General features: G+C 42.0%; 1 protein-coding gene across 1 annotated transcript in view; it reads left to right on the top strand.

The window, feature by feature from the left end:
- NFATC1 (nuclear factor of activated T cells 1) overlaps window positions 1-21,443 on the top strand; it is a 109,576-nt gene extending 88,133 nt beyond the window's left edge. Inside the window, exon 11 of the mRNA XM_066545047.1 lies at window positions 19,513-21,443. Within this exon, the coding sequence (XP_066401144.1) occupies window positions 19,513-19,562 (50 nt within the window). The 3' untranslated portion in view covers window positions 19,563-21,443. The remainder of the gene's footprint in view (window positions 1-19,512) is intronic.
- The last annotated feature ends 4,521 nt before the right edge of the window (window positions 21,444-25,964 follow it).

Raw genomic sequence — 25,964 nt, 5'->3', positions numbered from 1 at the left:
GAGTTCTCAGGCATTTTTTCCTTGTTTTTTCTTCCCCACAGAGAGTGTGTTAAGATGAGGAAAGACCTCATTACAAAAGAAAAAGATGCAAAGCTGATTTTAGGGTAGAAAGTGCCATCAGCCACAAAGACTGCTTTTTGCATCAGCAGACAAACCCAGGGGCAATGGCTGCTTCAGAAAACTTTTCAGGAATTCTCCCACTGTCTCTGGAAACCTGTGCTGGACCTTTACAGGCCAGAAAAGCACACTACCATCTATTTAAACCACAGACTCATAGTTGGATGAGCTGTCACCACTTGGTAGGAACCCGCAAATCTCCATTGTTACCAGACAAACTGCTGGTTTCTGCCCTATTCAGCACATAGTCAGAGTTGTAGAGATAAAGGTGACCATGGCCTTTGGGGTTAGAGGGTTCAGACTTACCTTTTTGCAATCTGATATCCCAGATATTTCATGCCATTTCAATGGCAAACTAAAGTCTTAAAGAGGATCCAGCAATGCTGAAGTCAAGGAAAGGTTTGCCAGAAGGACATGCTAATGTGGAAGCAGCTCCTTGGTGCTATTTTAGTAGCTAACTCACAATTCCAGAGATAGCTGCAGCCCTCAGCTTAATTGGTGTGAGCTTGCTGGCAGAGGCAGATCTGTGTTGCAAGACTCCAAGACCCCCAGTCAAAGCTGGGGCTGCAGAGGGTTCAGCACATTGGAAGGGATGGGGCAATGGGGCCCTTTGTGACAAGTACAGGCAAGTGCATGTGTGTATATACATCTACTCCATTTGGGAAACTTAGTAAGGAAACTTAGTAAGGAAAGTAAAATAGCAGCTGTCTCATGAAGCTGTAGCACCGTCAGCAAGCATTTTAAAGGTTCAGACTTCAAGTATGAAACTACCTGATGGCGTAATTAGAGTGAAAGAAGGCCTGAGAAAAAGAGAAATGAGAGGAGGGTTAAATATAACATCCCCATTTTAAAAAAAAGCATAGATGAATTCTGGAAGAAGAGGAGAAAGGAGGAGTGTGGGTGTGAGAGAGAGGAGTTTGTCTAAAAGTGAAATGGTACAAATGAGTAGTAAGAGCCCAGGATTTGACTGCGTTGGAGAAGTGTGTCTAAAGAATACTTCACTTTGCCCCAAAATAATTTAAGTATAGAGAAAAATGAGAGAAGATGATGAAATGAGCATTGTGCTCCTTAAACTTATATAGATCCAAGGAGAGAGGGTAGAGGAGCCTATCTGTCTGTGTTGGTCTGCATTGAGATGGCTGCATTGCCTGCAGGTGGAAAGGTTTGGTGGGCAGCTGCCCCTGGGCAGGACATTCAAATAACCCATGGCTTATTTCCATGTTCTGTAAACAGGTTTTCTAAGGGGCAAGGAAAGGGGTTCAGAGCTGCCACTGGGTGGAGAAAGCTCCCTCAGGGAGACCAAAAAACCCTCAGAAATATGGTAAAAATGAAGAGGGTGGGAAGTAGTCTTTGAATAAATATAGTTCCATCACCTGAACTTAGTGAGAAATTTTCAAATCAGTTTTAACACTTAGAGTGTAACAGGGCATTCAGTAAAAAGGAGAAAAATAAGAATCTATGATCCATTTATTTTTCCCCAGTTGGAAACTACCCAGAAAAAATAGTGCTAGAAGGAGTAGAAGTGATCAGACCTTGACAAGGCAGTTGAGGATTTGTAAAAGCTCACTTTCAGGATATACAACTGAAGAATAGAACAGGAAATCCCCTTACTTTGCAACTTTTGAAAGATGGCATTCAAGTTACATTTAGGATGTCATCCAAGTGCCACAAATTTTTTTCCATCATCTTTGATGGGTGTTCTAAAACAGGATGTGTTAAATCAGGGAAAATAATAACAGACTCTCAAGTCAATTAACAGAAGATTCACAACAGATTATGAATCACTATATTAAAGAATCAATTAGAGTCAGCTATTTACATAAATAGTAGTAGCAAAAGAAATTTTGAACTAGAAAAAATTAGAACATCTGCTGAAATTTCCAAACCTATATTTAATATTATCTTAGGAAAAGCACCTGGACTGAATGGTGTCTCATCACAAATTTTTAAGTGTTTCCAGACCAAAATCACTTGGATACTTCTAAAAAACAAATCATCTGCTAAAGTAAAAGACAAAACTCCTCTCTAATCCCTTCCTTTCCACTGAATTTTGTGGGATGGGGAACATCATCACCATCTTAAACCATAGCACCTTCTGCTGCCATGAACTACTTTGCTGGAACCCAGGCCTGCCCTTGCATAACAGCACCATTAGCTAACTGTAGGGTAGGCTTTATTATTATAAGGAATATTTTGGATTCAAGCACTCAGCACAGAGGAGTCTATGAAAAGTGAGCAGACTTCGATAGAGATGCCAGATTTCCTGCCAAGAAATCTACAAATGGATGGACCTTTTCTTTGTTTGTTAGATGAATATTCAGGGAAAAAATCTGCTTTTGAAATTTGCAGCAAACCTACTGTCATTTATTTGAGTGAGGAAGGGGGTAAGATACAGGGCTGTCTACATCTCATGGTGTGAGCTATGACCCTAAAAACTTTTGGTCAGCCAGACAGAGGTCAGCCAGATGCATACCTGATGTTTCAATGCTATTTTTATGGTTTCTCTGATAGTAAAATCTAAATTTCTGCAGCAACCAACTTCATTTCTCTGCTATCAGTTAAGAGCCTGCTTCAGGGAGGAGCTGGCAGATGCTTGTGACGCCAGATGAGGCTGTATCATGCTTTCTGTCGTGCATGATCTCCTGAGGGATGTGGCCACCACCTCCCTGTGCCTATTTTTGGAAAAATATCTGTGTTCAGAAAGTTGTCTGAAGACAGATTTACATCTCATATGAAAAACTTTCATTGGGGGGAAGCACCACTGAAGGGGGAAAACCCCACATCTTGTGACACTAAAATAATTTTAAGAATTCTTCGCTGAGATGTATAGGTGGGAATATTTCTCATAATATGGAAAAGACATCTAGATTTTACATTGCTGCAAAATTAAAATCTTATGAATGGGAGAACTTACCATTGGGTATTTTTGATACAGGAACTGGAGTAACTCAGCATAGATCCATCTAATTGTAGTGCAGCTGCACTGATTTCTACCTCTTCAGACCCAAAAGCAATTTATTTAAGAATGAATGTACTAGCTGCAGAGACTATTATTCTATCTACGTCCTCACTTGAGATTACCTTGCTTTTAAGTACTAACAGATATTTCTATGTATCTTTCTCTTTTCCTTAGCAAACTTTTATTTCTATTATTTATCTGTATCTCACATGCCAGTGGAAATCAGAAAAGGAAATTAATTTGTATGAATTGGCTTCATAAACTTCATGATTTACCAGTAATGAAATCTGGGTTTGCAGAATGAGAAATAATAGGGCTTTTCCAAAATATCTTAATCCTTGGCTATGATTAGTGGCATAAAATGAACCATTCTTTCCTACGTGTCTAAAGTCCAAGTTGTGCTCCATGTGATGTTCTTTCCAGTCTCATGTCAGTAAATAATTGCCATGCTGCCCTTTAGACTGTCTCTGACTTTCACTATCCTCACTTTTCTTGAACAAAATTTAGGAATTTTTGCAGATTGATCTCCTACTGTCATCTGATCTAGTCTAGTTTGAAAGGAAAGTTTGTTAATCCTACTCCCAAATTCCTTACCCAGTTTACTATAAATGTACTGCTCTGTAAGCATACATAATGCAGCACAGCCATAACAGTGCTTAAAACAGGATTAGGCAATGCCTCATATTTTCTAACTACTTCTGCTTCTGCGGGAATACAAATGCACTCTCTTTGTATTGTCAAGAATAACTTAAAAAAAAATGGTTTAGCTAGTTTCAGTTTCATGATTTTTTGCCAGAATATTGTCTAGTCTGTCTAAACTTGGCCAGTTTGTTTAATTATCTGAATATGAACCAGATATTGTTCATATCTTAAGGAGCCTCTTTTGAGGATGCGAAGAACCAAGCACCTTAACATGATCTTATTTTAACAACTAAAATTTTGCAGCTGTGCTGTGTACTCTAGTGAAGCAAAGATTTTTAGTTCTAGAGAAATGGTTTAAAATCTAGAAAAGAAAAACTACATGCTGCTACTAAAACCCTGTGCATGGTTTTCCACTATTCCCTAGAAAGTGGGTAGGGCTCTAGGATCACACTGAACCCACATGCATATGCACTAAAATCAACACACTGAAGTAAACACAGAAATGTGCTTGCCTGTTTGAGTGGTGGAAATCAGAAGTCTGCAGACCTCAGGGAAGTCTTGAGTGCTTCAAAATTCAGGCAAAATAAGAGAACACATCTACCTGCCTCTTTAGCATATCAACTTTAAAACATTTCCAATGATCTTTTGGGAATAATGAAGAAAATAGAGTTTACAATACAGTGACTGGTATTTTTTTCCTGCCAAGCCATCAGCCCAGTACATTGCATATTTGTAGACTACCTTTGCAGATGTCTGTCTGTGTTTAATAAGAATTTGATGCAAAGCTCGTTGAAGCAAGTAGGAATTCTTCAGTTGTCTCCTGTGCTCTTTGGATCAGGCTCCAATTCACAATCATGATAATCTTCACTTAATAATATTTTAAAAACTCCTATGTTGAAAATAAATAACGCATGAAAATCTCTAATATTGTGTGAATATTTCAGGACCCAAAACTTGATGCAGACACAAGTTTTAGCTCCAGAGTGACTGTAGAATTGCATTAATAAGTTAAGTTTAATGGCACATACAATAACCTGAAATGCTGCCTATATTTCACTGACTGGCAGTGCTTCAAGCACACTCACTTTGGTTCTTTGGGTGCGCTGATATTTAAAGCAATGTTTGTATTGGTTGCAAGGAATCTCCAGGAGATCTCAGCATGTTCTTGCACACTGAATGGTATGTAAGTGTATTTTGTGTGAGTGAGCCATGTCTGTTTCTGTCATCCTTTACACCAGTTGGACAGAGACATTCTTCTAGAGTAGTCCTCATACCAATGTATAAGGTTCCTTTTTGGAAGTCTCTTGAGTGGCTGTACTCATTCATGTGGTCTGTAATGAGACAATAACAACACTGCACCATGTGTTCTCCATGGAAAACAATGTCATTTCAACAATTTTCCATTTTCTCTGATGTTTTTCTCTAAAGAGGGGACCTTCTGTATGTGTACAAAGATTTCTGTTGCAGCTCTCCATAGATAGCCACGCCAAAGAGAAAGCATGAAAACTTCTAAGGCAGGACATTCATCCTGACTTATCTGGCCCTCAGAGGCATTAGCTAATCGAGGCATGATACTCCATACAATAGGACAAGTGCTGTAAAGCTACATCTGTTATCCCAGCAAACATGGAGACTTGTCATTCCCATGGCCATTTTACAGGATTTGTTTGCCTCTGACAACAGCATCCACAGCCTGTGGTGCTATCAGCTCCAACAATTAATCTGATGCTGGCTCTCTGTGTTATCATCTCCCTAATAAGTCTTTTTTTTCTTCTTTTTTTTTTTTCGTTCCCACCCCATTTGTGAGAACTTCTCCCCTGGAGCTCTTCTCTATCAGGCCCCTGCAGCTGCTGTTATTTTAGATATGGCAGGAAGTAGGTATCGGAAAACAGCAAGAGCTCACAGCGCTCAGAAAAATCTAGAAATTCCTCTGATTTACCCCAGGCTCTGGCTCCAATCAAAGCTGGTTGAAAAAAGAAAATGAAAAGCAAGAGGAGGGGAAGTTGGCGGGGAGAAAGGCCCAAGCAGACAACTGCATCTGGGCTGCGTGTGTACGGAAGGAGAGTTTCAGCCATCACCTCCTGCAGGGTACCGGGGGGATGCTCTATATGGCCATGTGGGATGGGAAGTGCTTGGCTGGGAGTAGCATTCTGTGGCAGAGCTGGGGCTGCCACCCTCTCCAGGAGCCAAGAAAAGCCTTTCTTGCTTCCCCAGGAACATGTGTTTCTCATCCCTTTTTCTTGTTCTCCCCCTTGCGTGTCCAGTGTGTGCCTGAAGCAGATCGGCTTCCCTAGCCCTCCAGTGGCTCCTGTAAATGCTTTTAGCAGCACTTACCAAGGGGCACCAGCCAAGGACACTGGTGGAAAGTCACTGGAGCAGGAAACTTACATCACTACTATTAGTATTAGTATTGTGATTATTATTATTACAACCACTTTTATTTTTATTTTAATTTTACAGCTCAGACAGGATACTTCTTAATCTGCTCAGCAAAGACATTTTTACTCACTCTGAGTACCTTTTAAATCAGGCTGACTTTGGAGATGACTTCTGAGAGGAAAGAAAAGAAAAGAAGAAAAAAAAAACTATAAAGAAAAACACCTCCAAATCGTTCATTCGGCAAGCAGTTTAGGGAAGACACCACCACCCCCATACACAAAATGCATGCAGAAAAATTACTACCTTTAGGACTGGTTTTAATAAATAAATTGTCCGCTTTGACAGAGCAGATAAGGAGGAAGATGTCCACCCACAGACACCTCACACTATTAGCAATCTAGTTAACATCTGTGAATGTTTTAGGGAAAGAAATTACACTTTGAGTCATTTCTTTTTTAATTACGGGCTCCAGATGAGATTTGTTAGAGCAGGGAAATGTATCCCATAGCGACTGATGTCAATAGCAAGCAGTCCCTAAAGCCAGCCAGGATTGGGAAAGCCATGCTGTTTGCTGCTCTTGGCACTGCTCCCTGCTTTCACAATGTCAAAGTTAGAACCGCCTTTATATGCACTTTCCATTTTTTTTTCCACAGTAGCTGTTGCCAGCAAGCTGTAAACTACCGTATATCACTCAGATTTAAGAACCTAAACTTTAAAACAAATTAAACTCTTGTTGACATTGTAGTAAAAATCAGAATCGAACTGACAGTTCAGTAAAACTGCACTTCAATTATTTTATGGATTTAAGATTGTTTTCTAGGATTCCCAGACTCCCAATACAGCAAAGTTATTTCCTCTTGGCAGATGTCTGGAAAAAAAAAATCATTGAATGGATAAAATCATGTGGCAGACACCAGGTTGAAGCCTAAAGGGAGGAAATGGTGTCTCCCCAGCACCTGTAAATATTTGCTCTGTGTCTTGACCAGGAGAGCTTTTCGTCCATGCTTTGAAAAAAAATTTTCAAGGTTTTTATTTTGTAAGTTTTTAAGGAAATAGAATTTTCATCTGTCAAAACCTAGTTTCAGACTAGGTGTTTGTGTGGGTTTGAACGAGAACAGCAAAGACAGATCTGACCCACCCTTTAGAACCACATCCGATCGCAGGTAAATGCATGCAGCACACCAGTGGTCCGAGTCCCCAGCCTCTGCTTATCTTTCATTTTCCTACTTAGCAGTTAGTGTTGGGTATTCTTTTTATAATTCTCTCTTCTTTTTTTCCTATTCTGTAAAATGGAAACAAGGGTTTCCATCTGATTAATTGCCAGGTTTCCATTCTTTTTAATGTTTCCTCTCAAAACAGTTCGGAATTTCTGAACAGTAAAAGTATTTCAGAAATGTGTGTAGACGGAAGCTACAGGAGATAATAATTAGTTTCATGGAACTATGTTTTGCAAAAGGTGTGGTGCACCAGAAGGGCTGTTGTGTGGAGCAAACAACAATCCATTTGTGTGGCCTTTCATAAAAACCTTTGTTGCACTTTTTTCTTTTATCTCATCGGTGGAATGTCCTTGATGTTCCCAAATCTCCAGACTAAAAGCGCTTGGTTCACGGGGTCTTCATCTGACCCTTGCTGGGTTGCTCTTGTTGCAAGGATGCTTCTAAAGAGAGAGCCAGATGTTGCACATCTGCATGCCCACAGCTACATCCTGTGGTCTGCATGTCCTGGCTCAGCTCCCCAAGGAGCAGGGACCTGCCTGGCCCTTCAAGCAATGTGTAGTCGTGTGGATTTTCCAAAGCTGCTGTGTTAGCCTCCATGCATTTACCTCCTGCTCTGAATTAGCTGATTTGACCTGACTGAATCTCATGAAAGCAGCCAGTTTTCTTCATTGAAGCATTATTAAATTTTTAAAGCTCCTCTTGAATTACTGCTAAAGTTCTTCCACTCATTTTGTTGCCTGGAGCACCTCTCAAAAGTGCAGGCCAACTCCTGCTGGAGTTTGGATGTGCTGTGAGAACGCAGTCTGGGCAATGAAAGCACCCTGTCATTTCTCAGCTATTGAGAAGCAAGGGTTTTGAAATCCAGCTACTCAAAATGAGGTAGAAAAGAAGCCTGTTGCACATTGCAAGTGGCTGTTTGGAAAGTGTAATGCAACCATTTTGAATAAAATTTCAGGTCCTTAAGTGTGTTTGAGAGATGAGTGTTGTACACCTGCTCTCAAGTGCCTTTTTCCTAGTTCTCTAGTGCTGGCTGCAGGTTTACAGTGCTTCGTTCTTGGGGCAGAATAAATTTCCTCTCTAGTGGGGGGGCACTGAGCATCAGCAGGGTTCTTGTGTCAAGCACTGAGCTGAAGGGGGAAGATTTTATCTTCCCTGGGAGCCCAGCTGTGATTCTTGCTGAATTCTTGCAACTGCATGTTGTGATTTTACTGTTGACATTGCTCTGTCAGTCCAGCCAGAGCTTGAGCCATTCTGCAGCTAGGCACAGCATGTGGGAGAGGAGAAAGGAGCAAAAGACATTTTGTCATGTTTGCAGCTCTGTCACACTGGGACCATGTACAAATAGGAGTATTCTTCCAGTTGCTATAATCTGAGATACTTGCTGGAGGTGGTTTTAGCATCCAAGGGGTACTGGAATCCAGGAACAGTCTTGGTGCAGTTTTCACAGCCACATCTCCACACTAGGGACAGCATCCACTAACACCCTGGGGGTTTCCACATCATGGCCCAAGCTGCACTGGTATATCTCCAGTATAAGTGTGCTTAAATCAGCTTTTGGATCGAAGCTTCCCAGCCAAACTGGATGGGGGGGTTCATTATGAAAAGGTCTGTCCCTAGTTAGGGTGGTACAAAGCCAAAGCATGAGTGTCATTGAGCACTGCCAGTGCTCTTGTCCAAGGAGCCATGACAAAGACAACATGCACTCCTCTTTGAGGTGCAGTGTTCTCTAGCAACAGATGCTGCCGTGGTTGAAATGAAATCCTGTGGCATTACTTACAGCTCACATTATGGTGATGGCCAGGTCATCATGCCAAAAGCAAATTTATTGCGTGACAGCTTTTTATTGCATCCATTTTTTTGCCATCTCTTCGCAACCACCAGTTCAGATTGCCAGAGCCAGCCAGGTTCTTGCCCTCTGCTGAAGATTAGTAGCTGTGTTCCATTGCCTAAGGATTTCCCCCAGCTAGCATGACCTTTCCCAGCCTAATCCCCAGCAGGCTCATAGGTGGATTTCTTTTCCCTTATCAAACACACAAAAATTTTATTAGCCCCACCCTACCTTTCTCTTCCATTCAGCAGAATGTGGCCACTCACTGAGTCACTTCATGGTCATCCTTTTATCTGACTGAGCAAGCCCCCTGTGGATTAGGGGTTACCAAACAAGGCTCAGCCTTCACACGGGCAAGCCACAGATGCGTCCCCGCAGTGGCCACCCGCCGTAGGCACATTGGTTATGGCCTGCACGGTAGCATCCTCTTGTTGTCACTGCCCAGGTGCCCTCTTTGCTGGGTGATGTGAATAATGGCATTGATCTTTTATGTTTGGCATGCACTTCTCTGATGAAAAGGGCTATAAAGGAAAGAGGTGGTGGTGATGGTGACGATAGTAGGACAAGCTGGGTCGATTAGAAGAAAAAAAAATGTAAAAAGACAACCAAACACTTCTTGCTCAGAAAAAGATCGTATAGACCCTGTTTTAACTTATCTCCAGGACACTTCCATTCTTGAGACCATGTTGCTCCTGCTCAAGTCCATCAGATTTTGAGGCTGGTTGAGTGGAAGAAGAGTGGAGTCTCTTGGCCGTTCTCTACCCATGGAAAGAAAAGGGCACTCAGCAAATACTGCTGTGTGACCTAAAATGTTTCTTTCTTGCCTCCATTTATTGTTTCTTTGCTTTACTTGCTATGCCCAGCTGCACACAAGCTGGTTTTTTATGAACAGCAGTGCAAGGTGGCTCATTTTGGAGGATTCCAGAGGATCACTACGGGCCACACTATTATTACATAAAGTCAATTAAAGAGCATACATGCACATCCAATTGATTTAATTTAGAACTAATGAAAGGTTCAGTAATGTGCAATTACAAGAAACTTAATGACCCTTTTATATTGAATGCAACTTCTGTGGCACCTAATATGCTTTGATGAATTGCTCATTATGTGCAATGTTAGAAAAGCTTCTAAAAAGATTAATAATTGTATAACCGATAGAGAAATTCAGTTTTCTTTTACTTTTTTTAAACTCTGAAATCAGTAAACCATAGAGATTATGGACCTTTTCTTGCTCCATTTTTTCGTCCTGTACCCCCAGAATTATTTTTTCTCTAAAGCTAACCTGTCACTTTTCCAGCACGCTGAGAAAAGCCCTTTCTTGTGTTATGTAGAAAGGTCTGGCCTAATGGCCGTGTGAGGTCTGAAGGGTTGGTGTCAGCTGCCCACAGAAAAGATGGATGGGATGCACATGCACATGGGATGCGCATGGGATGCTCCTTTGGCAGGGCATGAAGTCTCTGAGTTGCAGCCTTCAGCATCGGACTCAGAGCTTTGTGATACCGTCCAGTACCACTCCCCCTCTCCCATTCACAGCTGGTGAACCTTAGAACCTGCCAGCCCTTGGGGCCATCAGGTGGGCTTTAACCTTGCTTTTCTAACCATAGGATACCATGAGACCCTCATGTCACAAGTGTTATCAATGCTTCAGTTGCCAGCTAGTTGTGAGGTACAGCAAACCTTGGGAGATGGGATTAGGAAAATGAGAGTAAAAAGACAAAAAAGTGAAGTTTCATTTTGGTGACATTCAGAATTTAGCAATGCGTGAATCATGAGTTCTGAATGCCGGGATCTGACAGTCCTGTTTCACTGTTGGGCACTAAATTGAAAAGGAGAACTCTTCACCAAGATCAATTTGCGTTACTGCATTGCTCGTGACAGGGGCAAATTCCTGTTGTCTGTGGCAAAGGGGTCTGTGGTTTCCTTACTCCTTCCAGACTGGCACCCGCAAAGCTTCCAGCAGTGCTGACCTCAGGTTTTGGCCACCTTAGGTAACATTTGTGTAGTGTATCTGTCACATGGAAATTTTGTGTAAAACATAAAATATGTCTGATTTGTTTCCCTTACAGATGCTCTTAGGAACGTAAACACATCATTTTGGTTAAAATGTGGTTTATTTGTTCATTGCCCAGCCTTACCCTCACACGTGTGCATATGTGTGTGTCAGAGGAAGCTTGCATCATACTGGGGCAGATCCTGCAGCCTCTGCACAGCCCAAATGCCCGTCTCCCCAGGCAAGGTTGGCCTCAGTGAGGGCTACCTGAAATTCCTCTTGAGTCTTTGACTCTTTGGTAAAAAGGGCAAATCAGATTGAGTGCAGCCATCCTCAGACTAAGAGTAAAAACAGGCTGAAGTTTAGACTCCAGTGTTTTGGAAATCACTGCAGCTCTGCTGATCCTTAAGCTAATTTCCAGCAGCCGGGGAATTCATCCCTAAGTGTTTGCAGAGCAAGAGACGCAGGGCGTTTCCAGAGCTGCATATGGGAGGGAAGGAAAAACTGAAACCCAGAAATTTTGGTGCGATAGGACGGGACTCATTTAGTCTGGGCACCTATTCAAGAGCCCCAGTTAAATTGCTGCCGCACAGTGCTGTCATCGCACTAGAAGGAACCTTTCCCATTAGCCATCCGCAGCACAGCCGTCCTGCAGACTTGGAGTTGTTAAACTAAAGAAGGCAGAGGGAAGAGCAGGTAGGAAATGGCTCCGTGGTAATGGCTGTCATGCACAACAATGCCTTCCATCGTGCCAAGCTGATGCTCTTATGGGAGGATCATGTTTTATTCAAACCTGCTACTTGTTCTCACTCACTTGCTCCACTGTCCTATTCTCTGTCTCCAAAAATAGCATGCCCTGTGGTAGTGGCTTATTATGATTAAACAGATAAAAATAAGTTTAAGGTTTAAACACATCCAGGACACCTGAGGTAACACAAGATCTGACTTCTTTGTGGAACATGTGAAGTTATATTTTCCACTGCTTCACAAGGCTTGTTTTGTTTGGTTTTTAATTCAGTAAGGTTTCATGTGATCTATAGTTTTGGATTACAGTCTGGCACCTCAGGAATTTATATCACTGTTTTCTGATGTTTTGCCTCACTCACAGAACAATGCTTACTAGCTTTGAAAAAACACTTTCTGTAAGAAAAACCATTTTTTTTCTGTGATTTGAGTAACAATTATATGTTGTTTGTTGCAGTTTTCATCTGTCAAAAAGTAGTGATGCTTATTAGTTGTGAGGAAGTAGGTACCCTGATAAAAACTGGAGAATTTTAGCCATGGGATGGTTTATACTAGGAACTTAATTTTTTTAGTCACTGTATATGCATCTATATTTAGCCATTTTTCTCTTAAAATAAAATCTCTACATGGAGATAAGAAAAAAACTTTCCTTCTGTATTTTGGCTTCCTCTGCATTCATTTGCAACTTTGAATTCCTCTTCAGTGATTCTAATATGTGTCATTTCATCTAAAAGAAGGGCGTACAAGAGCACAGAAGCCTGATGGAGCAAGATACGGCATCACTCCTGGTGGAAAAAATCTGAGGGCAACAATTATAGGCAGCAAAGTGAATGCCATACTACAAAGCATTACTACAGGTAGCGTGGTGTCAGCATCGAACTCATAGTCACTCCAGAGCTGTATGTCCCCAGCTCTCTTCCTGTCCTGAATAGTGACAGCAGAAATTCAGAGCACTTGTGGGTACATCCACGCTGTTTAATGAGCTGTGTGGAGAGAACCCTGACCTGAGTAATTGTATCCAGTCACTGTAATTGTACCCATGTAAGGCTTCACCTGAGCTAGTGAGTTCTGCCAGGAGAAAAAAAACAATGAGCCAAACCAAGGCAGTTTTGCTTTCAGTACTGCTACTTGTTTCTGGTGGTGGCTCAGACCTTCCACAGAGCTTCTGGAGGCTGTGACACAGAAGCTGTGCAGTCTGACCAGTATCAAACACCATCCAAATAAGGTTTCCAGTCATGGCATTGTACTGCTTGGGCAGCCACACCCATCAGAAAGATGAAGCACTATTGTCCAGACATGGCAGAATCAGAGTGCGATTTACCACATGTTTTCCACACACGTAGCTTGAAAGGTGCAGCTGGTATTACTTGTGTTTTCCATGCCATGTGAGCCAGTCAGAGCAGGTTGTGTTGGTTCATTTTCATCAAGAGAGCATTTATGGCATCTCAGCCTCTTGTCTTCAGTTCTGCTCCATGTTAGCAGCAGTGGTCCCCAGCAGACACAGGTGGACATGAAGTAATGAACAAGGGTTGGCTAGCCAGCTGTGGATAGAAACTTCATGTGACCCTGCATGCCTGGATGTCTTGGGACATGCCATGTGGCACTTTCTATTGATGAGGAAACCAAAAACCATCCTGAAGGAGCTGAGTTGATGCCATTGCTATTTACAGGACAACACGGGCATGTGAATCACAAGTTGTCAGCTCAGTGCAAAGCATCTGAGTGTCCTTTTGCCTAAACTCTTACCTCACCTCTCTGTGAATTAAAAAAGAGTGAAGTGAACCTCCCTTTTGAAAGAGAAGAGTGCATCATAAAAGACCACAACAGTAAATACAACCTTACTCAGTCTCCTTCTGCAGGCCTTTCTGGGCTCCTGCTGACATGGATTGAAGTCATGGGAACATTGGTCTTTGGCTTCCCCATGTGTGACAAGACAACAACTTCACCTAGCCAGAAACCCGAGATTTAATGGGGATGGGATATGTTTTCAAACTGATACCATTCACCCACAAAACTATAGACACAGCCTTTCATAATTGTGAGCTTGACCATGGCTCTCAGCTCACTTCCCATTTTTTCAGGCTCTTGGGGGATATTCACCTTTAGGAGTATGAAGTCTTCTATACTCTCTTATTTGTATCCCCAAAAAGCTCCCCAGCTGAGGAAACCCTGTGCATGTGCCCTCTCCTAACTCCCTGCACCACTGACCTTGCAGCTTCTTTGCTTTGAGCAGGATCAGTATCTGAGCTGGAAGGCAGAACTTTGTCTCAGAAGAACAGGTGTTTTATTAAAACAGAAGGCCACATTTTAATCCACAATAGTAGTCTGCAAGGAAAGCAGAAATCTGCAGAAATTGAAAGTCTTGCCAGTTGATGGAATCCATGTACAGCCACCAAATGTTAAAAATACTACATTTCCTATGAAGTTCACATCTATATATGGAACCCACATTTGTACAGATATATCTGGTTGTCCTGTTCCGTGCAGGAACCCAAACTGGTGCATCAGTAAGACACTGATTTTGCTAATTAGTAAAGCAGAAATTTCCATTGCAAGGGCATTTCAAAGCAAAATTAAATATAAGAGGAAAAAAACTCCTTATTAAACTAAAATGTGGGGTAACAGCTCACCACATCCTGCTACTATGGCATCTGCTGTTTAGCAAAGGAAAGGTTCCTCTTTCAGAAGCCTTGACAGGTAGAGAGGTCACGTGTTACCTGCATTTCTCAGCGTTATTATTTTTTGACTTTTCTGTCAGTGGAAAAGCTGAACATGAACAATGGAAAATATCAGTTGAGAGAAGGCATTGTGGGGAACTGTAGGTGTTAACTATGAAAGCAACAGTGGCCTACCCCCCAAGGCCAGCAGAAAAACAGTGAAAAAAATCTGATGACAAAGGCACTGTAAATCATAGTACTCAGCTGTTTGGTCTGATAGGGATCAACCTGGTGCTTTAAGGGAAGTGCTATGCTACTCTAGGCATTGAAGGTTAAACATCTTGCATGCTATCCCAGATCTGCTGCTAAGCTGTATGTAGGGCCTACAACAAGCTGGGTAATCATTTGTGTCTCATCTGTCCTGCTTATAAAATGAGTCTTTGTTAGTACTCAGGTCATGTTGTTTTAAAAATTAGTGTAAAGCCATTGGAACCTTTCTTAGAAGAATGTTGTGCTTATTCAAAACCCAGCTACTCCTGGAATGGTACTGCAGACATGGATGGATGTGTATCCAAGAAGCTGCGGAATCAAAGACCAGCATTTGCTTTAGGAATGAAACTCAAACCTGGGCCAAAATACTGCTTGCACTGAATATTGCTGTTCTGTGGAACATGCACAATCCTCCTGTAATAATAGCAGGTTTGTAAGTCAAAACTTGAGCATTCAAGACTGCAACCAGCTGATTCTCCTTAATTATATAATAAATATATTGTTACAAATGTGAGAACCAAGAGAAAAGTGTCAATTACTTTATCTGCATGATCAGATTTTGCCTCTCTGGGAAGTTCTGCAGTAGTCCTATAGGACCAAGTGGAGCTCTGAGGCTACCAAAGGGATAGATGGCAAAGAGATAGTGAACAGGGAAGACTCAGCTCATTTACTTGAAACATGAATTAAATTTACAAGAAACAAATTTAAAACAGGAAAAAACCCAAACTTTTTCCACCCTCACATATGTACACTGTGGAACCCATTGCTGCAAGAAACTGTGAAGGCCAAAACAGGTTCAGAAGGTTACTAGAAAACTTCATGGAAGAAAGTTCATCAAAGTCCATTAGAAGTAAGGGTGTAGACCTCTGGCTCACTGTGGCAGCAGCTCAGTAGCCACAGAGAGCAGCAGGCACAGACTTTCCCAGGATTTTCCTGGGGAAGGCTGTGAGAAAGCTCAGAGAAAATAATGAGTAATGTGTTATGGAGAGATGTTTACCAAAGGGTGATTTCTTAATTGGACACTGGATGGTGTTTGGATGGATTGACCAATTAGGTCAAAGCTGTATCAGACTGTCTGTAAGGGTTACGAGCTTCTTAATAAATATAGTATAGTATGAGATAGAGAATAAAGCAATGGATCAGCCTTCTGCAATCATGGAGTCAGTGCTAATTATTACCCAGCTGGGGGCCTGCAGCGACAGCTCACGAAGTTCTCCAGCAGAGCAAAGATGAACTAGAGACAGCCCCACTGGAGGTGTGCTGGTTCTTATGCTCTTTCCCAATGAACTGACAGTAGTGGTGGTTGTAACACTGGTATGGATGGACACACAGGATACTTCAGCAGAATCATATTTCAGTAACAGAGGTTTGATTTGCTGTTGGGAAGGACAGTCTTGGGTCAGCCTACAACAAGAATATTGATGTTTTCTTGCCAAACGAAAGAAAAATCAGTTTGGGGTCAAGAAAAACATTCCAAGATACTCCATTTGATGCAAAATAAAATACTTCCGAGCATGCAACAGAAATGTTAACATGTTTTGGAGTATTAAAAGGAAGTAAATTTTCCAGAAATCAGAAAAAATGTGGAGAGTCCTTATGGGAGTGCTGGACGATGCAGTTGGGGGTAGTGGGGATCATCCTTCTAGCAAACCTAGCACACTTCACCTGCGCTTGCCTCCTGGTTTTCCCCCATTTCCACCCACCAGAGGGTTTTCCTTGCAGCCTCAGGTGTCTGGGTGGGCAGTGAGGGAAAGCCCGCTCGAATCACACTTCCCCTTTCATCTCTGCTAGCTGGCTGCTGCTGCAAGGTCAGCTGTGCTGCCACGTATTCCCCCACTTGGGCCTTTTGCATGCACCCTTGTCCCTCTCTGCAGGTTTTTTCCATTGCATTGTTGGGAATATTTTGCATTTTTGACACTGCAGTGGGTCTTTACAAACAGCAAGTGAAACAGCAAGTGAAATAGTGAAATAAAATGAGCTGTATCTGAGCCATGCTGTCCACAGACAACTGTGGAGGAGAGAGATATTGAGTGTCCTCTTGGTGGTCTTGGCCCTCTTTGATTGTGATGTCTGGTGGCAATGGATGCACTTGGGTTGAAGTTCCCAAGTCTGTCTCCCAAGTCTGTGGTGACAGTCTAGTGACTGTTGTTGAACAGCTGCCAGATGTTGTTGCATGAGGACACCAGGCTTACTCATCAAGGTAGCAGAAGTCCATCTCTCTTAAGAAAGTAATATAAAATAAAAACAAGCAATAAACTGTTGTGAGTCAGTAACAGAATATGAGTGATTTCAACTGAGGACAAATTGATTTGGGTGCTGAAAGATGGAGAGAGTGTGACTCAAGGAGCACTGTGGTCTCATGGCCTGAGCCAAGGCAGGTGGGCTCCTAGATAAAAGGAAAAGTTGTGTCATATCTGGAGTAAGACGTGTCCTGCAGCACTCGAGTGACAGAGGGTCAGCTGAAGGCACCTGGAGTGACAGGAAGGGGCAGCCTCTTGAGTGCCTACACTGGTTTTGGAGTTGGACCTTCGCTCATGTCATCAAGTTGCTTCCAAAATACCTTGGCTACATGCTTTAATAGGGGAAAGCATGAGCTGGCAGGCTGAGGCTGTTGCTTTTGAAAGTTTTACTGAAAGAAGCAAGAGTAACTCAGCAAGTGCTACAGCATTAGTCAGAGATTTGAGATGCCTTGGTGCTAATCCTGATTGAGATGGGGAGGCCCTTCACATTTCCACCTCTCTGTCCCCATGAAATACCAGTGATGTTTATGTTCACATTTTACAGAAGCACTGTGAAAATTCATTATTTAATATTTCTACGCAGTAAGTAACTGTACAAAGTGAGGATAGCCCTGACTAGTGTCTTAATTTTATTTGATTCAACAGAAGCTTTGAGGGAAAGTTAGCAAAACTATGATGCTGCCTGGCCGGTAGGAGGATTTGTTTTCACTGTCACATAAAACACAAAAGTATTGCTGTGTGGTTTGCTGCAGACCTGAGAGTGCCATGAGAAGTTTATCACAGAAGCGATCATGGCAGAATTCCACAGAAGTTGAATGCTGTTTGCATTCAAGGCAGAGACTCAGTCCCTAAAGCTCTCTGGAGTATGGCTACGTGTAAATGGGGCGGCACTTCTGGCTGGGGTTGGATGCGTGAAGAGCAGTCTTTGCCTCAGTGCAGGGCTTGCCACTTGAATTTGTTTCTGCTCTTTGGTCATATTAAAGATGAACTCCACAGCACTCTCAAGGGGAACTGCTTTGTCTTTTCACAGCTCATTTCCATACTTCTTAGTTTGCTGCTGTAAATAGACAGTTACAAATGCAACTGATATTTCCTCTCTGAAGTATGGCATGTGTATCCATTGGTAGAATTGGTTTTGGTGGCCAGGACCTGTGACACAAATCCTGACTGATTCATGTGCTGCAATTACTAAGTGGGCAATAGGTCTGCAGGAAAAAAAAAAAAAAAAAACAAGCCATAAAAACCAACACCAAACGTACCCAACTAATTGCTTCAGGAAGCTGGTTTTACATAGGCTTGGTCTTTTCCAGTAAACACATGAAGTTATCTGAATTACTGTGAAGAGCAGCCCACAAGGAAAGGAAAATGCAGGATTTCCGTGGTGCTTCCATGACGTGGGCACTTGTTTCCTAGTCCTGGCATGTTAGAGAAGCTCAGAAGCAGTGATAGTCCTCTTGATGGCATTTGGTCTATCTCCATGTAAATCAGGTGGTGGCAGTTGCTGTAGGGAGGTGGAGTGGAAATAAAAGGGATGTTGTGTCAATGACCTTTGCCAGGTTCAGTAATTTCCTGTCCATCTGCCAAAAATCACATGGACATAATTGGAGTGTGGGAAACTGTATTGCTTGATGATCTTCAGGGGAGGGGGGAAAGCAAGAAAGAAGACTCATGAATAAAGAAAACAACTCTTTATCAGTGGAGATGCAGTCTGGCTGGCTGATGGTGAGATAGCAGACCTTGTTTATTCTCTCCTCTGACTCTTGCCAGGAGAGTTTTTTTAACTTGTTTGTCCCTCTCATTTGTTTGTGTAGATAGAAGTAAAGAGTGCATGTCCACATGCATTGATCACCATTATGGGAGGCTATATATTTAAATATGTTATCAGCTCTAGGTAATGGGCAAGCATGCAGCAGCTTCCTCTCTTTTTTTTTTTTTTCCCTAATATCAACCCACAGTGGAAAAAACCAGCATGTGAAGTTTTATTCTATCTAGGCATTGCAGCTGCACATATCCAGGTTCAGTGACTGGCAGCTTGCTGCCACCAGTACCTACCATGGCTAACATACTTTCCAAGCAGCTCTTTTTGTGGAAGGAGTAGATTATTCTAGGATCTCCTATGGTCCTGGCTTTGCATTTCTGAGGCAGTTCTAGAGGAAATGAAATGTTTTATCTGTAACCAATTTGAAATGTTAAGTATGTTTGATGCAATCAAAGGTCCAGGATGCTGCTGGTTTTGTGATGCCTGGTTTTACACATATTTAGCATGTTAATAACCTTGGTTAATCCTGCTGGGTTTGCACTGTGATCAGCCTGTACAAGCTACCTGGTGATGTCACACTTACTGTTCAGAGTTGTACTGGAGCTCTCAATGAATGAGTGCGAGTTCGGGGGGTTTGTGGACTGAGGACAGCTGCCTGCAGCAGCAGGATGCTAATCGATTTCTTTTCTTGTCTTCTTTCTTTGCAGTAAATGAAATTATAAGGAATGACCTTTCCAGTACCAATGTCCACTCATAGCTTTCAATGTGGGCGAGTATGAAATCCACACTTTTGACTTGGCTGGCACATCACCTTGAGTCGGGAGAAACCGAATGAACTGAAGACGTTGCCTGGTACCACTCTGATCTTCCACCTTAATGAATGTCAGGAACTGAAGATTTACCTCTTGCTTACAGAGAAGTAGCTCCTCAACTTCAACTGATGAAACAGCTTTTTTTAAAGAAAATCATCTCAAAAGAGAAAAGAAGGAGTATGCTCCAAGATGGCGCATTTCATGGGACAAAACTAGGAAACTCAGCAAAATCTGAGCGCTTCTTCCCATTGCTGATCCTTTTGGCATGGCACCGCTGGAATACAGCCCTGGAAGTGCCTTATTTTACCAGGTTGTGGCATCAGGGCATTTTTAATAAGCTTTGAATTTCCTACCATTAAAAGTGTTGGTAGGTGCAGAAACTCTAGAGCTTGAATTCTGGAGAATAATACTGGAAAAAAGCATAGGACTCTGCAGCAGAGTAGGGAGAGCAATCCCAACTCCAGTAAGACACGTTTATGAATTCCAGAATTTCCTCAGCTTTTCCTCTGCTGTAATGTACAGCCTATTGCCTTATTCTCAGTGCATTTCAAAAGCCTCCTGATTCATCATCATCTCAGCTTTCTTTTTGCATATTGCCTTCATTACGTGCTAATGAATCATAGGGTTGGTAGTAGTAGTAGCATGGTAAGATTCTGATTTTGATCCAGCTTCTGTCATAGCACAAGTGAGTTGAATAGCACAAAATAAAAAAGGTTGATGGACAAAAAATTGAAATCTATCTTTTACACGATAGATGAATGTGTATGCATGTACATACATACTAGTATATATGCATATATTTATATATGACAAGTAATATAGATGATTGCCTAGTAAGGGCACTGAATTTAGCAATAATTTCAATTTCTGAGAATGCATTTCAAATCCACAGCAAATATTTCAGCTATTTCTTTTGAGGGTTTGTTGCACCTAAAGCAGGTATGCATTTTCTTTCCTCACACAGTTAAGCAAGCACTTTAGATAGGCAAGAAGGATGCATATAAGATACATGTTATTTACCAAATGTCAGAATATGAGTAATAGTAACTGTAAATACCATTATGGAAGAGTGTAAAATATTTGTTGTTATAATATTATTATTCCGCAGAAGCCTTATAACTCTGTGCTACGTGTATGGAAAAGGATGTTACCAAAACCCCACCTTGGTTTCACATGCGGCGCTGTATAGTGTGTTTTCAGATTAGCTAACGTTCCTGGACTTACAGGTAGGCATGTAGTGTAGCCTTCAACATTGTATTTTTTACAATCAACAGCTTATTATATAAGTAGCAACGACCTATTGCTTCACATAACCAAAAAAAATTAAAAAATAAAAACAAAACTAAAATAAAATAGCATGATTAAATTAAAAATGTTTAACATTAATATTGTGCCTTAGGAATCTGTGCCCCCTCCTGGAAACACACCCGAACTACACCCCCGAACTGGGGTGGCTCCCTAACCCCGATGCAGGTTTCACAAAAAGGTGAAATCCAACTAAGTGTTTTAAAACATTCTTCTGTATAATTATGTCTTACTTTCTTAAGGAAAAAAAAATGAAAGCCATATTTGTCACATTTGCACATTACTGTGAAGACATGAGAATATAATATGGCTCTATGTACATAGTATGCTGTTACTGGTCCTTAAACAGTCTGTTATTCCTCACCTGTTTAATCCCAATTATTTACCCTGTATTTAGCCTTGTAGACATTGCATGAAACTTTTCTTATAGACTGCCATATGAAAAGTTAAAAAGCTCGACAGATGTCAGCTTGACTTGTAGCTAGAAAATAGAACTAATAAAGCAAAATGTTTTGATGGAAGCTAGTCTTAGAGTGGTTCATTTTATGTTATCTTGAAAAATATTCTCATATAAAATAGCATTTTTAAATTATATACATATATCTCTTCATCTCTTCTATATGAAGCTGCTTGCATCCTGCTAATATAATCATCTTATTATGGAAGCAAAGTCTCTTGTCAACAGACTCCTCTTCATTTCCCCACTGCATTTAAAGACATTGCTCCCAAGAAGAGGAAATGATATATTATATAGTCCTCAGATTTTATTCTCTCATAATTTCAGAAATGTCAATAAACTGTGCATGGAGGAATCTCTGATTATGCCAAAGCATTTTTTTTATTCATATACTAAATATCTTGGGTGAGGCTTTAATCGTGCAGGACAATGCACACATACACACAGAGGCACTTTTCAGCAGTAATTTTAGCAAAGTTTTGGAATGTATGGTTTGGCTATGTTGCAGTTCCTTCATTCTGATTTTTATTTTCCTCTTTAAGCTATTTCGGGGAAAAAAAAACACCCTGACCTGTTACTTTTAAGCCTGGATAATGGAAGATTATGCATCTGTTGTATATGTATTCATAAAATAAAAATGAAAGCAGAAATATTTCCTGTATGAGACTGCTATCTTGTTTCTGTACATGAGTTACGGTTGTTGCTGTCAGTTTAGGAAAATTATTTTCACCAAACTTTTTGAAAACAAAGCAAAACCAAGAAGCCACAACACTTGGCTGAACTTGGAGCGTAGGTATGTTCAAAAATAGGTACGTTCAAAAATGCCTTTGCCAGGGATTATTCTGACTATTCAAAAGAGCCCTTTGGCTGAGTTTGAAGTGGTGAAACAAGCTACCTTACTGATCACACAATAAAGTACGTGGCATCTTGGACAACAGTTTCTTTTGCCCTCCCTGGAACCATTTCTGAAATGCCTGGGTTGCTAAGAGTAGGCTTAGGATCTGTGGCATTCAGTGCAGTAGATAGAAGAAACATTTTTGTTAGGCTGAGGGCTTTGGTAGCCCTGAGAGAGAAGGGCTGGCCATGGGCTGGCAGGAGGAGATCTCTGGCCACCAGCTGCCTATGGTGTGATCAAGGGATCTGCTCTGTATGATGTGTCCTAGCCCTGAACCTCCTCACTGCTCTGCCCCAGAGGTGAAGGGGCAACAGGAGGTTGTCAGCTTAGTCAAAGCTGGGCTGAACACAGGTCTGGGCTTCCATCAGCTCATCAGGTGGCACCTCTGTATGTACCAACATCTGACACCTGATGGGCCATGAAATGCTGAGAAAACCTCAGCTGCTTCAATTCTTCAGGACCAAAGGCAAGTTGGAAATTATACATGATGCCTACCACAGTAGTCTGGGTCTACATAAGCACTTAAAAACTATTCAAAAATTCCTCGAGGAGAAGGAGGCACAAGTATGCATTGAAGTCTTTGTTGAAAGATCTTTCTCTGCCTTGGGTTTCGCTTCCTGTAAGTATGAAGTGTCAGTCCCTGCTTAGTCCATCACACCCGGCTTCTGTGGGGCTGGTACCCAAGCCCTGGCCATTTAAAGAGAGGCAGATGCTCCAAGCTCATCAAAACCCAGATAGGGCCCAGCTCTTCAGAGATTAGTCAAAGAACTCTTTCTCTGCTTCCCAGTCTGGAGGGTGGAAACTGATATTTATGCCTCACAGACAGCATGAGTTGTATTGTTGGTAAGGTTCCTGGAAAAAGGAAAATACTGAAAATTCAGTCACAAATTCTGGAGACCATGAAATTTTGTATCCCAGCAAAATGTCACAAACTGAATTCGCTCAAGCAATGTACTTCAGTCATTGTGTTACCTGGCTTCCTGTGAGCTTCCTTTCCTTCCCATTTCCACACATCCTTCACTCAAAGCACAACAGACCCAAGCACAGGTACATTAACCTTATCTTGACCAGACTGCTCCAGGCAAAAATAGTCTTCAGCAAACTCCTAACTGACTACTTTCATTCATAACCAAAGCAGAAGGTAAATCCCACACATCCATCTGGTACTGTTTGACTAAATAGCCTTGCTGGAGTCATGCCTTTGAGATTTTCCTTTCCAGCTGAAAATGGCAAATTTCAAGGGGTTAAGTTTCTTGGACAGAGTTGTACTGCCTTGAAGCTAAGCTTTCCTTCAGCATGTGTATGATTTTATTGCATTCATCACTGTAAATCAATTGAATTTGTCTCAGTAAAAATAAAACAAAATCCCCCTCATCAAGTACATTACAGAGGAGTGTTAAGGTCAATGGCATAAAAATCATGTTAGTTTCTGTAGCTCTTTTTCAAACATAGAGTCTAATTTTATGTCATAAGCACTGATTTGATTGTTCATCAAACTAAATTGAGTCCTCTGTTCTCCACCTTTGCACACACTTGCCCAATATGGAGGTCAAACTCTTGCCTATTTTAGTCTGCCCATACAATTTCCTCTTTCTCAACAAGTTAATATTTTTCTTCTTTGCACTTCTTTCTAAAAAAATGAAAATATTTGGATTCTCTTCAAGTAGCCATATAATTTGTTTTGAGCAGATCAATTACAGATTCTCAAACTGTTGGCTTTAATTTCAGGTCGTCCTTGAATCCAAAAGTAGCTTTTTTTTGGCCTAAGAGACTGTCTTTTTGTACTGTGCAAACTTGTAGAGCTTTAACAATTCAAGCAGTTGTGTTTTCAGGATTTAAGAAAACTGGTAGTGTACCTGGAACTTGCCATCACCCATGGGCACATTAGCAGCTGTCATTTAAACTGAAAAGTTGCTGACTGTAGTGCTTCCTTAGCTATTTTCAGGAACAGATAACCCACAAGCCACTCTTTGCAGATGCAGCAAATTCAATTTCAGTCATTTTAGGAAATCCCTTTTTTTTCAGCTTGGTGAAAGAGTTTCCAAAGATGCCATCAGCATCAGTTTCCAGCACCTCTTCTGAATTAGTTTCACACTCAGTTCCTGTACCCATCCTGTTTCTAGTGCTGCTGATGGAGAGCTTTTGGGTCCAGAGTAACAAAGGAAGCACTGGCTGTGGGTGCTGCTGTCAGAGGTGCAAAACCTCCAAGAACACACATGCTGTGGGGTCCCAAAACTCAGTGTGATGGTGTTGCCATCCAGGCAAGGGACATTCCAATAACACCAGCTTCATGGTACTCAGGGGGAGGAGGGACCTCTGGGCCTTGCCAGAAAATATTTCAGCACCTGTCACAATCTTTTAACTGTAAAATCTGGGAGTTTTCTGGTCTGGTTTGTTTTGGTTTTTAATAGGAAAAATTACATTTCCTCCAACATGAAATCATTTGCTCTACTTACTTTTTTGGGGTCTTTTTCCTTTAATTTTCTACTTAGAAAATACAAACCACATATTATTTTGGATTAGGTTGATCCAGACTGCACCTTCTTTCCCACTCTCTCCCCTCCAAATCTCTGGGATGGGCTGCTTTCCCAGACAACGGCTCCCCTTCCACCCAAGCAGAGCCACACAGGCGTCACATGTACACTGCCTCTGCCCAATTTCTTGAACAGTTTCTCTGCAGGAAACTCCTCATGGATCTTTCCTGCCTCCCTGGACCCTTTCCAGGGCTCCTGCCTGGGCCAAGCTGATCCAGCTCTCATCCTCATGGCAATCTCTTTTTTTTTTTTTTTTTTTAACACAGGTTTCTCGTACATTTTATTTTACAAAACAAATCAGCCCTGGTCAGATGACAACACTAAATTAAGCCCACACATTTTGGTGGATATAATGATGTTATGAGTTACTCTTATGCTTTTCCCCCACCCCACACACAGAGAGCCACTCTGGTGATGAACCCCCGTGCCCTGCCAAGCACATGGTGATGGCTCTAGCAGCAAGCTTCTGGAGAAGGCAGCAGGAGCCACAGCCTTTCCCACCCAGTGCCGTCAGCCAGGCAGGGAGGGGAGACCCACCACAGCACAGCCATGGGGCTCAGCGTGGGCTGACAGCAGCCACAACTCTGTACACCTGGAGAAACAAACCCGGTGCCAGTGAGCCCCTGGGACGTGCCCCAGGGAGACCGAGCGGGTCAGAGCAATTAAAGTGGGTTTATGGTGGCTTCCCCGCCCAGTGGCAGAAGGGAGAGATGGGAGAAGGGGCTCCAGGGCCAAGGCTGAGTAGCAGAGGCGATGCGTGGGAAGGAGGGAGAACAAACTCTGCCTAACTTGCAGGATGAGTCTGCAGAGGTGGGTGTATGAAAACTCATCTATTTTCTTTAACTTTCCAACCGAGCAGTGTGGTCTGGGCAGAGGAAGTGTGGATGAGGGGAACCCCAGCGCTCTTTCCCTGTCGCTCCTTGCCTTCAAGAGCAAAGTTCTTTCATCAGGGAAGTGCCCCTGGGAGAAGGAGGCACTGGGTTTTTTCAGGTGTGCTCTGGTGCAACCCCTCCCATGACTGGTGACCCCAGCCACACAAATGACAACTAAGCATCTACACAAACACTCAGACCCATGTAGGAGTTTCTGGTTGGGTTTTCCCTGCAGTACACGTTGCCACTGACACTTTAGAAAGCCAGTTTCAACAGAGGCAAGT

The sequence above is a fragment of the Molothrus aeneus genome, chromosome 1 (genome assembly GCF_037042795.1).
Source record: "Molothrus aeneus isolate 106 chromosome 1, BPBGC_Maene_1.0, whole genome shotgun sequence".
NCBI classification, from domain to species: Eukaryota; Metazoa; Chordata; class Aves; order Passeriformes; family Icteridae; genus Molothrus; species Molothrus aeneus.
Note: the sequence above shows the minus strand (reverse complement) of the source record. Positions and strands in the feature narration are given on the sequence as shown.